Genomic DNA, 17,048 nt, shown 5'->3' on the forward strand with positions numbered 1-17,048 from the left:
GGTAAATATTAAACATTTCAACAAGAGTGAATAAAAACACATTTGTTTTTAATAACTCCCGATTTCATCACGAATCTAATATTGGATCATCTTCAACACCGGATGAATTAATGTACGTATTCATGACAGGCACTTGGAGCGTTTCAATAAAATATAATGCTAAATAAATACGAAATCTATTTACTACCAAAGTCTTAATGTTTCTCTACTCTCTTTCGCCTATTATTGTCGACAATTTCCTGATAATGCCGTGCAAATGCTCCTTTGCAACACACATGTACACTGCACGCACGCTGCCGCACACTGACACATATATATAGTCTTATATATATTTATTTAGCATTATATTTTATTGAAATGCTCCAAGTGCCTGTGGTATTCATGACCCCATCTAACACAGCAGCCTGGTGACAGAGGGCGCCATCACTGCTAGATAGAGAGCATGACGGGTGATGTATTAACAGCTACCTGATACAGGTGGGACTAGGGTAGGTATGAGGAAGCTGCATTGTTGACAACTAAGCTTTAGAGCTGCTTGATAATAATGTAGCTGCGGTATCGATGGGTATGTTGTGCCATCATTAATGATGGGGATGCTGGGCCATCATCAATGATGGGGATGCTGGGCCATCATTAATGATGGGGATGCTGGGCCATCATCAATGATGGGGATGCTGGGCCATCATTCATTATGTTTGATGCTGTAGTCACCAATAATAGATAGGGATTCGTGGGACCATCAGTAATTAATGTTGAGATGCTGTACCACACCATCAATGATAGGGAGGATGCCTAACGAGACGAGCGAATCATTAATTAGTGCTTGATATAGCTGGTAAGGATACCAGTCAATGATAGCTATCGCCTGGGAGCCATCATTAATGACGCAGAGCCAATTGCTGCATCAGCATTAATTATGGTTGACTCGCGTGCTGCTAACACCATCGAATAGATAAGGGATGAGGAGCTAGGGCGCATCATTGCAATGAAGACAAATGCTGTGGGACTCGATCCATTGAATTATTGATGGAGACCTGCTGTAAGCACCAGTCCAATCGAATAAAGAGCGCGGACCACGGAATGCCTGGGGCCTATCATTAATTGATGTTACATGACTGAGAGTACAGCACGATCAATTGATAGTGAGGCGGGGCCATCATTAATATACGACAATTGCTGGTCTATCATTAGATTATATGCTTGGATGCTGTAGACACCATCATGATAAGTGATCTGGGGCCATCATCCTATATGGTAAATCAATGACTGGGCGGCCGATTCCATAATTAAGTGTGATAGCTCGTATGGAACACCATCAATGAATAGGTGGATGCTGGGACCATCCATTAATTATGTTGATGGCTGGTAAACACCATCAAGTTAGATAGTAAGCTGGGCCCCCACCTTCATTACCATGAAGACAACTGCCGGGCATCATTAATATATTGTTATGCCGTAACCACCAATCAAGTGATAAGTGATGCTGGGCCATCATTTTAATGGAAGACAATCTGCCGGCAGTTACATTAGATTAGTATTGTGCGGCTGTAGGACAATCAAATGATGTGATGATCCCGCTCTGGACCATCATTCACATGAAGACAATGCGGTTGGCCATCATTAATGGTATGTTGATGCTGTAACAACCATCAAAATGGATAGTGAATGTAGGGTCCATCAATTAAATCGAAGTACAAACTGCTGGGCGCCATCATTGAATAATATGTTGAATGCTGTATCATACACATTCAATTGATAGATGGATCAGCTACGGCGACCATCATTAATGAAAACAAGTGCTGGGGCCCATCATTAAAGTGTGCTTAGATAGCACTGGTAACACCAATCATGATGAGTGGATGCTGAGGCCATCGATTAATGAGACAAAGGATTGCATGGGCCACTCTCATGTAATTATGCTGAGCGTAACACCAATAATGGATAGGGATGCCTGAGGCCCAGACAATTAATATGTTGATGCTGGATAACAGACCATCAAATGATAGATGATTGCTGGGGCCACATCACTACCGACAAAGACATCGCTGGATGTGTACAAGACTATACACTCCGACCTAGATAAAAAACAAAGAACTATAAGTCGCCACGAGACGGACACAGGCGAAGAATTAATGATCCCAAATCTTGCCTTCTCAGAACACATAGTGGTAGTAGCTGGCACTCCATCCCACGGGATAACTCCAGTCCATTCGCATCTGTGACAGGTAGTGACGTAGCTCGCGTGACAGCCGATCAAGGACCGGTCACGTAAGGTTAATGGCCCGCGAACAGAGGCAAATGGTCCGCACAGAGTAATTACCTAGAGGCACGGGCGCTATCTGATGTGAATCCCTCTGCAACCTGAAACAAATAAACAGCACCTTCCATCACCTGCTCTACGAACACAGGAAAGACATCACGTGACAATCAATGATGAGACATATTAATGTTTAACAAAACATGGCATGGCAAGAGGTGACATAATGAACATAGCAGGGCATGTCAGAACAGGGCATACATGAGGGTCATGGCATGAGCAGATGAGCTGACACTAGCGTGTGACCGCGATGATGGTAAATTATAGCTGAATACGTATGTCATGAAGTAGGACGTAAAACTGGCTTACAACGTTTTTATGACTGTGTTACAGCTGGTTAGGCGCCTTAGGTGAGATCTCACATCATCCATTGAGTGTCACCAATCGAAATTTATGTCGACTAAAATAGTATAGGTGCTACACGAGGACACGGATAGAAAGATACTTCCCTAGATCATATATAGATACACACCAGGGGTTAATAATGACAATAATTTTTGTAATGACAATAATAATTTGTCATTATTAACCCCTGATACACACTGAACTTGATTCGCTACTCTGTACCTTGAGATCAATAGTGAAATACCAGGATCCAGGGTCCTCCCCGTGTGAATAGAAGACAAAGAACACCTCTCTTTCTCCCCACTTCATGTCCACTGGCTCAGGGATGCCGTCGCCCAGCGACCACGTCACCAAGGTTACCTCCATCTGTGGCGACATGGTCACTATCATGTGATCAGGACCTAAAAGTGGGAGGAAAATCGTTCGTAGACTCAGTTTCCGAAATGGGTGCCTTCGTTTGTTCATCCAGATGACGAGTGTCATGTTGTCCAGATGACAATGTTGGTAATTGCTAGGACCTGCTAGCTATCACCGTCACGCGATGTCCTGCAGTATGAAAATCGATTTGATTCTATTTGATTTTTTTAATTAATAATTATAATTTGTCATTATAGTACTGCATTAGTTTTAAAACTGCTTTATGCCCTACGACAGTAATGTAGTTCCAGATTTAGACATTTTTTTCTTAAATTTTGATAAGGTATTACCTTTTACTTCGAAGGCAAGTCGCTGAATGTTGCCTGGTAGAGATGTGCGGGACACCAGCCTGGGATTTACATGTATGGACACATGAGGTCCGACATCAGTGGCTAGGTAGTGTGTGTCCCTGCAGGTAACAATCAACGATCGTTACATAAAAATGCTGCACGTGCTGTCAGTATGACAAAGCCCATACCATTAAGCACCAACGAAAATTAGTCGCTTACATTTATGGCAGTATCTATACTGAAATTGTACAATGCCATTTTAATTATCCATTACAAAGTGCTAAACGCTCATTATGTGGGATATATACACACACACGCATGCACGCACGCAACACACACACCCACACGCACGCACGCACGCACGCACGCACGCACACACACACACACACAAACAAACAAACACAAACGCACGCACGTACGCACGCATGCACGCACACACGCACAAACACACACATATATATTTACTTCTCCTACACATTTTTAACAATAATTCTGATGATGATGAGACTCGTTATCACGTACAACTCTCTTATCATGAATATAATTATACAGAATCACAGTAACAGCCACGTTTCACCACCACTGAGTCTAGTCCGTCACCGCACCCATACCTCATCATGCCTGCCATAGGTAAGTAGTATGGCATACCACAGTACATGTGTAGGTCACAGTCTACGAGCTTGGAATTCTCGAGATCGGTGTAGTGAGGTGCGAGAGGAGTGAGCGCGAGATGGTCGAACGATATGTGCCAGATGCCGCAGTCCTGCTCATACACACGACCTGACATGTCGTGAAACCGCCTCTCAATGTGCTGCAAAGAAATCATGCGAAAAACAATAAGTAACAAAGTGCTGAGGGAAAGAAAAACTATTTCATCGGGTGGACTGATTCGACGCTAATCAAAGAATCGACCTGGCGTCCGTTGTACGAATAAATATTGATTCGAATTAATGTTAATAATTTATTCACAAACACAATGCTTTGATACGATACTTGATACAATATATATCAGGGGTTAATAATGACAAATCTTTTATTATTAATCCCTGATATATATGTTGATATATATACAATATCAAGAGCGTATAAAGAAGGTTTTAAGAAGGTATAAAGAAGCTTCTTTATACTCTCTTGACAATATATATATACAATATATATGTTGATACGATATTGATCAGAAGTAGATAATAGGGAATTCCCTATTATCTACTTCTGATATAGATGTTGCTACTTGCAGTATTAGCAGTGTCTAGCGACATGTTAGAGGTGCTGCCACCTAGTGCTGTTGATACTCACATGTATCACGCTGCGCTGCACAGTGGGTTTTAGTGGGTTGCCACTGTAGGGGAAGCCCAGGGGCGTGAAGACTGACAGCATGTAGGTAAACATGGAGAACAGCAGCAGTGCACACATCACCCGCTTGAGGCTCCGCGTCACGAACACCAGACTCAACTGCCGGATAAAAACAGAAACACCACATCGCTCATGCAACCATCGACCATCGATGGACTGCAACGCAGCAGGCAGGTCTACCTGTGCCATATCGTATTACGGTATTATATCATAATATCGATTATCGTATTATATCGTATCATCGGATTATTGATTATAACCGTATTATATATACCGCTTCTATATGTATGATGTTTTTTTTCACTGAATATTTTTGCAAAAAACCCAGTTGATTGACAGTTCTTTCACCACTGAGCTCTGGGGCAAATTTTTCCTGTCAGCTAACAACTTGAAACAACTGCTAACAACGTACAAAGTTAGTCTTGATGATGAGTGAGAATGCGGCAACCATTGCTATGACAACGTCGGGAATGACTTCCGTACCGACTCGGCCCATCACAGGTACGAACATCTGATAGACACCAACAAGCAAGTAGCAAGTAATAAGGAACGGGAACGTCAGTGATGCCAAGTAGAGATAGAAGAAGCCCTGGCCTTTCTCTGTAAAATACAAAACAACTGGTATATTAGTCTTTCCCTCACATTCTCTTCTCTTTGTGTCTCAATGTGTGTGGATGCGTGTGTCGGTCTTTCTCTTTCTTTCTCTCTCTCTCTCTCCCTCTAATTTTTTCATCAAAAGGATAGGTATGAGGTAAAAATAATAATTGTTATGACCACTGGAGCTCTGAACGTTGACCTTCATATCTAGTGCTAAAGCAGCTGATACCCAGTATTCAAATAGACGGTAATTTTTACCGGAAACCGGCTTCTAATGAAAACCCTGCCCTCACACCTTTCCTTCCTTCATTCCCTCTCTCTTCCTCTCGCTCTTTATCTCTGCCTTTCCCTCCACTTCCCTCTCAGGCTCTCTCCCTGCATCTCCATTTACCACTTCTCCAGCTATGAAAATCATACCTTACAAATAAATTTTATTTATACCTCTAAATGCCATTGGCAAAAATGCGATGACTCGATCGCGCATGATCAGCGGGAACATCACCCAGGCTAACGGTATGTAGGAAGAACAGACGCCGTGGTAGGTGAGCACAGAGAGGATGAGCGACCACAGCACCATCGTCGCATCGACGTGTATCGCCTCCAGCTTCCACGCGTCCGTCTCATGCTGCGACACAAGAGCACGGCACACGGGTTACGATTAGCGACGGCGAGGTTTATTAACGATGGTGACGATGTCATCACGATACCGGCAATATAGAACGCACAGATCTTCACACTGCCCGGATACCAGCAATAAAAGATTCTCAATTATTTACACTGCCAAGATATCAACAATAAAAGACTCTCAGATATTTTCACTGCCAAGATATCAGCAATAAAGGACTCTTAAATATTTACAAGACAATAAAAAACATGGCTCACATATGTAGACCACGTTGTATACCCAATATTGCTCACAATGAATTTATACTATGATAAGACTAATTTTATAATAATACCATTCATTATTGCAGCGTTACGGTTTTTGTGCAACCACATACAGTATGAATTCACACACAGCATGCATCCACATACACCACGCGACTACATAAAGCACGCGTACAGTGTGTGAACATACAGAACGTGTACAGCATACATCAATGTACAGTGTGCCGCTACATACTGTGTACATTCACATACGGGCACATCAGCCATGCAGCGCTCATGTCACTCACCTTGAAGTAGAGGTTACGTGCGAGCGCGTGGACGGCGATGGCTGCACAGAGCGCGGGCGCCTCGTACAGACCTCCGATCATGTAGGAGTGAGAGTACCAGGACATGCCGTGTCCCGCAGCCGTCAGCAGCAGTGCTAGCAGCACGTTCACGCCGACCGCCGCCGCCCACGACAGCACGATGACGACGACGGCGGCCAGCAGGTTGCCGAGGAACGCGGCGCCGTGGTAACCTGCGACACACGACGCGGTCAGACGACACCAGGAGGAGTGGGAGTTGATGAGGACGCAGTTATTTTATTTAATTACATTATTTATTTCATTTTTTCATTTTATTTTATTTATTGTAAATACGTATTGCTTTTATTCACTTCCGCTGATATGATAATACAATTTGACGTGATAAGATGACAATAATCTGTATGAGCCACGCCCAAATGTTTCATTCACATTGAATAAGATAGCATGCCAGTGTAGTAGGAGGCTAATTCCTCAGAGAGCCCTCCTCGGGCAAACACGAAATGCTAAACATGGATAAAGTTTCTGCAGAAATATGCTCATGACGTAACCTGCCTACGTAACTCACTGACGCAACCAACCAACCAACCAACCAACCAACCAACCAACCAACCAACCAGGCAGCCAGCCAGCCAGCTAGCTAGCCAACCAACCAACCAGACAACCAACCAACCAACCAACCGGGCAGCCAGCCAGCCAGCCAGCTAGCCAGCCAACCAACCAACCAACCAACCAACCAACTAACCGACCTTCGGTGCTCTTGTCCACCATCTTGCGAGCAATGCCGAGCGCGACCGCCAGCAGGAACAGCATGTTGATCACCATGCCGACGCGCTGCGGATACAGCACCATGTAGACGCCCAGCACGTCGAAGAAGATCATGTTGCCATGGCGATACTCGCCGGGATGCGCGAGGTAGGGAGACGAGGCGAGGTTTCTCACGGTCGCCAGCAGATTCTCACCTGTTGAGGTCGCCACAATAACGTGAGAACTGTAAACTAGCGATTACTGTCTCACTGCATCTGAGCTGTCATTGCATTATTGACAACACTTACAAACTCACTTACAGACAATGTCCCACCAACTCATTGCAGGCTGGATGTGGATGAATGCTACGGCGAATGCAATGTGGGCCCAACCACGCACGCACGCACACAGAGGCATGCATATGCATGTACACAAGCATGCACGCACACACATTCGCACACACGCACGCACGCACGCACGCACGCACGCACACACACACACACACACACGCGCGCACTCATGCACGCCCGCACACACGCACAGGCGCATACGCATACATATTCCATTAGAGACATTTAACGAAGTGTCTTTCCCATCACTGCATGTGGCCATTACAGTGCACTGGTAACAACACACCATACCGACTTTCAGCAACACAAAAATCTAAGTAGCTATTCAAACTATTTTAACTTCGCCGCTCACATTGCAAGTCCAGTTTATAAGCAATGACTAATTAATCTATCATTAATATTGCTGTAGCATTCTCATCGTTACCTGCTCTCTGAACGCATCCAGGCGGTATGAAGTCCGGATGGTCCCACTTCGTGTGATACACATATCCATTGCTTATATAGGCAATGTCAATTCCTAAATAAAGGCAACATAGTAGCACATAAGCTACGTTTTTAACAGTTACACGGCATCGTACCATTAAGTCGCCTGGTCAACGACTGAATCAAATCCAGTAGCAAAATATAAACTGATTATTGTGCATACAAAATAAAAAAAATTTAAGTCATAAATCATAATAGTGAAATCATGAATACTTCAAATTAATAAAATATATCGTGGCTGAACATTAGCACATGCCGTCTCTACCATAGAAGGCACTGGGCAATGCTTCTATCTGCAGCATCACAGCGCATGTCTGTGTAGTCACTAGCAGCAACATGGCTTCAATAGTAGTCACAATTGCTATTTGAGAATTACGCGTAACTGTGCAGGGGAAGTTTCACACCAAGTTTGCAGTTTCACAAGGGAAGTTTGCAGGGGAAGCGCACCTGGAATGTTTCCAAAATCTCGATAAATGCGGAAGTCCGTGTCTGACGGAATAGCACCAGTCTGAAATATCTCCTGTCCAAAGACATTGCCGTAGGGATAGACTGCCGACCGTGCGTACGTGCTGATGAGCCACGGATGTTCTGGGCCTGCAGAAAGAGAGGTGTAGACCGTCTACTTTCAACATATTTATAGTTATACGATGGCTAAGGTACATGTAAACACGAGTGGCCAGTGCCATTAGTTTCTGCTTACACACACTGTTAGCAGGCAAATATCAAAGGCTTGAATGTTGCTCCCGCAGTATCAGCACGATTCGTGACTTCGATGCTTCTTAGACGCAGCAAAGCAATTTCTTAACCAATCCATTTAGGGGTATAGATAGGGTTCATGTTTATAAATCAACATTTACCTTTGTCCGCTATACGTCTTCGTACCTGAATTGGCACGCACTAGGTTTTAAGTTGCTGGCCTGGACTTCATTGACGCTTACGCATGACAGACAATTACACACACATATATATATAGAAGTAAAGTCACACACGAACACTTAATTACCTCGGTGTTTTCTAAACCAACTGACACTAATTCTTATCTAATGTATTCCTCTTCTCAGCCTCTCGGCCACCGACTTAAAAATATGCTCTCACATCTCTCAATTTTGACGTCAGAAAAAAGGACTGCATGGCTCAAAAACTGATTTTATACAGCAGAAGGGCTTCAATATGATTGTCAATGTTCTTTACACGCCGTGGCGTACTAGACACAATTCCTGATCTCTATCTGAAGAGAATTAAAAAGATACTTCCTCTAAATCGGGCGTCTGTTTAATAACCCCTAGAATAGACGGCGTGAAATAAGACCAATCAGACATGTCCACTCGTGGCTTTAACCTAATCACCCGCTTGGCAATCCTGCACATCAAAAGTTTGTTAATTGATAATTACTAAAATTCTTGACAAACGATCCAATCACCGCTAACACTGTTTCAAGCCTACCTTTATGCTGCGTAGCAGACGTGATACAAACCGTCCGCGACACTCTTTGTTTTCAATGGCACGTCTTACAACTCTGACAACCGCGTGAGCCCACCTTGGTCTCATACCGTGTTGTTAGAAACGTATGCAGTACTTGCAATTTTTACGAATAGATGGTTGTGGTTCAAGGGTTCGGGGCAAATTTATAGTACGGGATTCATTTAACATGCCGTGTCGGACGAACCTTCATTTACTGCCATTGAATGGCGCTAAATGCCAAATTTACTATATTGGCGAAACAAAACGCCGCCTTGCGGATAGGTTTTGTTGAACACGCTCAAAGATCTATTCGCCTCCAATTTCCATGTTTTTCGGTATTGCTGACGCATTTTAACGCAACGCGGCATCCCCACAGTGATGACGTGCGTGTTGTGTGGCCTGCCAACTGACATCCATATTACAATAGCTGCACGTGACACATGACTGAGCAGAAATTTAAGGGTCTTGGTTGTTTAAATCCAGGGGGCATGAACGTAGGGGGCATGAAAAGTGCTGATTTTGATGAGTTTTCGCTTGCTTCTGGTTGTGTGTTTGTGTGTGTGTGTCGTTGTGTGTGTGTGTGTGCGCGTGTGTGTGTTTGTGTGCGGACAGGGTGGACGAAGTGTGTGTGTGTGTGTGTGTGTGTGTGTTTGTGTGTGTGTGTGTGTGTGTGTGTTTGTGTGTGTGTGTGTCTCTCTCTCTGTGTGTTTTTGTGCGTGTGTATAGTATATATAATATATATATGTGCGTGTTCTTTTGTCGTCGTATTCATGGCAATGTGCGAATTGTGTTGAATCATTCATTTTTTGCGTTTATTCTAATAAGTATAACGCATTGTATTGTTTTTGATTATTTTGATTCTATTCAATGTGTACTGACCTGATGAAGAGATGTAATCTTGAAAGCTGCGTCAATTAACTAATTAAACACCCTTATTTCTATGACGCTTGACTTTGTTTTTATATAATATATATACTATATACTATATATATATATACATATAATATATACAATAATATATATTCATGCTCCATCTGTCTATAAAACACAAGTAGGCGTTTCATAAAACACACGGGTTAATCAGGGCGTGACTACATGACAAATCTGTCGATATTATTTCAAAATTTGTCATTATTAACCTTTGATATTTATGCAGGAGCTGTATAATAAATAGATCTATTTACTAAATCTATAATCAATCTATTATGACATATACTCTTTAGTTGCTATATTATCCATCCTTATAGTGTTGTTACACAGGTGCGGTACTAAATATAAGAGACGGTTAGCCTGTCTGAAACACGAAGTGTCACGTCCCCCTGCTGCCTGCTGCCTCCAGGTTAACGAACGCACGCACCCATGCCTTCGCCAGGGATGCTGGGTGACACTGACAACCATGACTGGCGCTGAAAGGATGGAGGCACAAATGCATCAACAGACATTAATAAAGCACCCCAAAAGGATTTTTTCTACTTGAATTAAATCATCAGTGTAACGGATTCGGCATTAATAGACATCTATTAGCAATGATATATGAACCAGTGTAAATCATTGTCTATTATTTAGCTCCTGCATATGACGCGTAGCACGAGTACTTTTCTGTTTAAACCACGCATGAATTTGTGACAAATGCTATTCCCCTCCCTCTATTTTTACCCCAACCTGGCCTCTTCTCTACCTCCTCCTCGCATCCTCCTCATGCCTCCATCTGCCTCCTCCTATCATAAGTACATATGGGGTTTAGTAGCACAGATGAGCTGAGATGGACATAAATTAAAATAGATTCTGATCTACGATTTGACAGTTAAATGGTGGCTATCCTGACACAATACAATTTTATAAATCAATTCCACTTCGTCCATTCTTGCAATTAACATTCTTTAATAGAGTTAATTTGTGGGCAGACCGCTTGGGCTGCGTGGCAGATGCTTCTAATTATGCACGGCACACGCTCACTCACCACGGATTATCACAGTTTTTAATGAGAGGATGGCCGCACCTGCCGACAGTGATGCAGAGTGGATGAGAAATGAAACCTATAACTATTGTTATTTATACTAGACTTTTGGCAAGATAAGGATGGTAGTATTTTCATGCTTTTGATCGAAACAATGCACATTCAACTGATTATGGCTCTCTAGCTCGCTGTAGCTATAGACAGGCTGAGGGCGCGGTGGAAGAAGCAACCACTGGCATGGGCAGATTGCCGGGGCTTTGAGCGCTTCCATAAAGGGTGAATAACTTCCACCCACTTCCCAGGGAAAAATGCTGCCGGGTGATGCTGTCACTTAAACAGCTGCTAATACTCAGACACGACACCACAGAAGCGGAGTGCGCTGATTTCTGTAAGTCTCCGTTAAAAAGCGAGCAAAGTGTTTAATTAAAAACTGACAGACAACAGCGCTTGCATTCAGCAGCATCGGCTTCGCCAGCAAGCAAGCGGACGGCAAAACGTTTGTGAAGGCAGCGGCCACGCGATACGCATGCATGCAGGCAACGCACTGATTTGACGAGAGCACAATGATTTTTTTATCAGCAGAGCTGGTTAAATTCGCCACGGACCATGGGCCACCCATGCTCCAGGCTCCGCTGCTGTTGTCCGACTGTTCGCCAATGCAGCACCGACACATTCACAGCCCTGGCACCTACGCATGCACGCACCCTACACACGCACGCACAACCTCATGCATACACACACACGGCACGCAGCGCACGCCACCGCACGCACGCACGGCACGCAAGACCGCCCCCCCCCAAAAAACGCACAGCGGACCAGCTGACACACCACACACACACACACGTAGCACACCACGTACAAACACAACAGCGAACGCCTCCGACAACATGCACACACCGGCACACTCACGCCGCCTGCACGCACGACACGAGCGACGCGCACACGTCGATATAACAGCACTCGAACTGGCACGAACACTCCGACGCACGCACGCACCGCACATTTACACAGACACTGGTAGCGCGACATGCCAGACGGGCGCGATATATAGCTGTTTGAACATAGACATGGCAACTGCAGTCAGTCAGCCTCAAGTACCGACGGAACGATAACGTGGTTTAACATAGATTTTACAGCATAGGAACACGTTCTGCTTAAGAAAGAAAGAGGTAGCCTGGCACCCAAGGGTTCTGTGTGGCCACATACACACAAGATAAGGCATACTGGGTCGCATGTATTTTCCAATAAAGGTCATGAAGGAATGGCGCCCAGCAAGTAGACCACATTATATCCAGGGCCGTAGTGGCCGCCATGCCGTGGCACTATTTTTTTGAAAAAACAAAATTCTGCAGGAAACCCAAGGAGCCAACATATACGCGAAGGAGATCACCCACCATTATGGTAGGTATGTTCAACTGCGCAAGCTCAAAATGGGGGGGGGGGCTCTGGAACTAACCTCAGACCTGAAAATGGGGTTATCTGGAACCTAATGTTTGTTGAATGTGGTATGCTCTGGAACTTGGGCTATGTTCGGGGAAAATGGGGGTCTCCGGACTAGATTTCGTTGACATTCAATGCTATCGGAACACTGGACACGTTAAAGAGAGGGGGGTTCTCCCGAACTGGGGGGACACATGATCTTGCTTTAAAAACTATGCTGTAGCACTTGAACGCAAATAATAATTTATTGTTGTATTATGTTAGAGGAGGAGAAAAAAACATGAACCCGGAGAGAGATGAACGCACGCACACGCACGCACACGCACGCCACGCACGCACGCACAATCACACACACACACCACAAGCCCCGCACACAGCCACGCACGCACGCACGCACGCACACATACCACGCACCACACACACACAACACAACACACACACACACATACACACATACACTACACACACAACACACACACCAACACACAAACACACGTTGCATGCATGCGCTTGACGGCCCGGCTTCCAAACGTATTCTGAAGTACGAATGCACTGGAGCAGAAATTATATTAAAACACCTAGGGTCTGCCGAACGACAAATTGTAAAGATCTGACATGGTAACTAAACTTAATGGCATGCTCTGGAACGAGATACTTCTTAAAAATGCGAGTGCACTGAAAATGGAAGTTTTACGGGTTAAGGGTTGAAATGGGGTCTCCTCCCGCAGGGGCACATACCTACCATGCAATGATATATGGAGTGCCCCCCCGCCCCCCGGACCCCGCAGCACGACCCAGTTAAGGCTCAACACATGGCAATGGTCAGCATGTGCACCGAGAAATGTTAGACAAAGGTAGATGAAGCATGAATGTAATTTCAGGAATTTGTAAATTGGCCATGCCAGGCAGAAAAAGATAAAATTGGAATTATAAAAAGATAAAATGACAAAGATTTCTGACTGGATGTGACCTGGTTTTTTTTTTGGGGTTATATTATATACTGATCAATTAGAGGTGTTATATCGCGTGCTTTAAGTATTTGGACATGTGTATTTAATATGACAATGGTGCCCTAATTCAATTCAAACTTCAAACATACAGATGTACAGAGTGTAAAGTAATAAATGCAGGATTGAAAATAGGCTTATTGTTTTATCATTATGTACTGACAGTATATTACAATTTTTGTAAATGAATGTTTTATTAGCTTATCAACAGTCTTATAATATATATTTTAGATACTTTAGTCAAAACACTCAGCTTTAGCTAATTTCGCTCTTTGAAATTTACAAATTAACGTTTTAAAATGAATCAGAATTGTTCTGCTTCACACATAGCCCTGAAAATGCACGAAATGCCATTTCCAGGCTCTACATTTCAAAAATTTTCTGGGGAGTAGCCCCCAGCCCCCCCCCGCCCACGCAATCAGCTAGCATATTTCTGCAGCTGCCCTTTGCTGGGAGGCCACCTACGGCCCTGTAGTATTACTATATTGCCTATTCTGTGGTCAACGTGCACGCATCACGCTCATTCAATCCTTTAGCTTACGAACAGCTTGATAGGAACTTGAAGGGGTCAATTCTTGTATCTATTCAAAATCGTATTAAGAGTAAAGTAGAAATAATAATTACTAATTAAATATTATCAGAAGATAATAGATAAAAGTAGATAATATGGGATCTCTATTATATTAACCTTCTGATATTATGTTTAGCATGAATATTCAGAAATTGCTATTAATATATTATATTGATGGGTACAGACACAACAGTGCTCAGGTGGTCCGAGCGATGCCTCAACTACATATAGTGCAATAATAATAAGGTGGCAATAATGGGTACATTAATAATCGGTGCAATAAATGGGTACAATTAATAATAGGTGCAATAATGAGTACAATTAATAAATAGGTGCAATAATAGGTACAATTAACAAGTGCCGCAGTGGCGACCAGGGCTCATCTGGTGGCTGGTTTTCTGCTGACTAAATTATTTGGTTTTTGGGGGGCATATAGGCAACATAGCAAGACGTCTTATGACATGAAGTCTCTTTATTCTTGTTTGACTTTCGTAGCGCAAGTTCAAACAATATTCAGCTACACTTTCGCACCCCACCTACAGTCTCTATGGCGCTAATTCTAAATACGAAGGAAATAATAAGCAAGTTCAAAATACAAGTTAATGATGACATTGAAGCAATTGCTGTTCATTGCATGGTTGTATTTATTGGGGAACGGGGGTCCTTCTCTCCCATCTCCCTCGCCCACTGCGTCCCACTCCCTGCCCTCGCTGCCTCCACACTTCCACACTCTCCTTGCCTGCTGCACTTCCCTCCCGATTACCGTCCGCACTGCTCCCTCCCCCCTTTATTCGACCTCCCCTCCCCCTGCCGTCCGCACCTCCTTGCACACCAATCTCGCAATCGACCTAAATTGTACTCGTTTCCCGCTCGCAATACACAGGCACCGTACTCACCCGTTTCCGCTGGGGCGCCCATGCTCCAATTACTCTCTCTCTCTCTCTCTCTCTCTCTCTTAATTATATAAATAAAATAAAAAACCAGCGATGATGCCTTTTACTGCCCTCTCAATAATACTTCGCTCCTATGCCCCTGAGTGTAACAGCCATAGAAATAATAATATATAGTGTCTCTAATATTTCTATGGTAACAGCTTATGTTCGCATAACTGGTAAATGGATACGCACGGCCATACCTACATGATATATGTTAAGATTCAAGATAAAAAGTAAATATATATTATATGGTACTTGTTATTATTTATTCGTTTAACAAAGTTACATGAGAATAAAATCTAATTTAAACTAGGCCTATAGTTGCCGCGAGATGGCGCGTGCAAGTGTAATCAATAATCAAAGATGGCATAACTAGCTACCTAGGGAGTTGCTGAAATCCTACAGGCTAAAATCCAAGTAAGTATATTCAGGCAGGGGATAATTTCGCTCAGCTGTGAGTTAACACATGTGCATTGCAGGTTGGCAGGCAACAATTATGATTAGAAGAGTGCCAGCCATGGGCTGCCCCGTGTTTTTGCCTACCCACGCGAGCATTCACTGATTCAGCCTTCAAGTTCAGGTAGCCACAAGTTCCCTTCTCGCTTAACACTATACGTGGCGAGAGGCGTAGAGTGTCCTCCGCCGTGTAACAGTCGGAGAGCCTGGTCGGATTAGCCTTCAGGGTGCTATAGACAGACTGCTTTAGAAAATAATATGATTTAAGGAGCATAAACCTTGTTCAACAAACATTTGCCTTTGCAATTAAACTGTGCAACTGTAGCCTCACATTCACACAGGTATGGGCTCTAATAATAGCAAAAGCAGTTCAGTCCTTTGTTAACAGTCAACAAATCAATTTTTAACCCTCCTCTTGAGGGTCAAAAGGTTATCCGACGCTTACTTTTCGCATGTCAGCAAAAAGTACATTTCATGGTCCTTTCAATAAAGCCATAAAAATGGTAGGTCACCACTGAAACAAAAAAGTTTTTCAATCGCTCCGTCAGACCATGTCCTCCGAAAATGTCTAAAATCTGCCCTAGCTGTGCCCCATTGACCTTTGGTCTGTGACCTCCAATTTCGGCACAGTGATGGCTTTTCCTACCATGATGCTATACACCGACTATCAAGAGCCTAGGTCGAGTCGTTTAGATTTGTGCCGCAATTCTGAATTTCCTCCCTATACCTTAAGTTAAGGAGGGAATGTTCCCCCTTCTTTTACACCTCGTGACCTTTGACCTTTGACCCCCAGCTTCGACATCCCAACTCGTTTTCGGATTACCCCCCACGTCCCGAATATCGTGACCGTACGTCGAGCCGTTAAGATTTGTGCCCAACTGTTGACGCACGGACGGACGGCCTAACGCACGCTCATGCGATTCTACTAGCTGCATCTGACTATGTCAGATGAGCTAATAATAGATGCAATAATATGTACAATTAATAATAGGTGCAATAATAGGTACAAGTAATAATAGGTTCAATAATAGGTACAATTAATAATAGGTGCAATAATAGGTACAAGTAATAATAGGTTCAATAATAGGTACAATTAATAATAGGTGCAATTAATAATAGGTACAATTAACAA

At 43.6% G+C, this 17,048-nt stretch overlaps 1 protein-coding gene across 1 annotated transcript in view; it reads right to left on the bottom strand.

The window, feature by feature from the left end:
* Positions 1 to 1,591: 1,591 nt before the first annotated feature.
* Positions 1,592 to 17,048, bottom strand: part of LOC106812738 (endoplasmic reticulum metallopeptidase 1-like) — a 34,792-nt gene continuing 19,335 nt past the window's right edge. Inside the window, exons 4-15 of the mRNA XM_014816691.1 lie at positions 8,537 to 8,683; positions 8,031 to 8,123; positions 7,259 to 7,471; positions 6,495 to 6,724; positions 5,761 to 5,944; positions 5,135 to 5,322; positions 4,666 to 4,821; positions 3,981 to 4,180; positions 3,370 to 3,488; positions 2,885 to 3,063; positions 2,321 to 2,361; positions 1,592 to 1,637 (exon numbers count right to left, since the gene is read on the bottom strand). Of these exons, the coding sequence (XP_014672177.1) occupies positions 1,592 to 1,637; positions 2,321 to 2,361; positions 2,885 to 3,063; positions 3,370 to 3,488; positions 3,981 to 4,180; positions 4,666 to 4,821; positions 5,135 to 5,322; positions 5,761 to 5,944; positions 6,495 to 6,724; positions 7,259 to 7,471; positions 8,031 to 8,123; positions 8,537 to 8,683 (1,796 nt within the window). The remainder of the gene's footprint in view (positions 1,638 to 2,320; positions 2,362 to 2,884; positions 3,064 to 3,369; positions 3,489 to 3,980; positions 4,181 to 4,665; positions 4,822 to 5,134; positions 5,323 to 5,760; positions 5,945 to 6,494; positions 6,725 to 7,258; positions 7,472 to 8,030; positions 8,124 to 8,536; positions 8,684 to 17,048) is intronic.

This window comes from Priapulus caudatus, unplaced genomic scaffold (assembly GCF_000485595.1).
Source record: "Priapulus caudatus unplaced genomic scaffold, Priapulus_caudatus-5.0.1 Scaffold681, whole genome shotgun sequence".
Classification (NCBI taxonomy): Eukaryota; Metazoa; Priapulida; class Priapulimorpha; order Priapulimorphida; family Priapulidae; genus Priapulus; species Priapulus caudatus.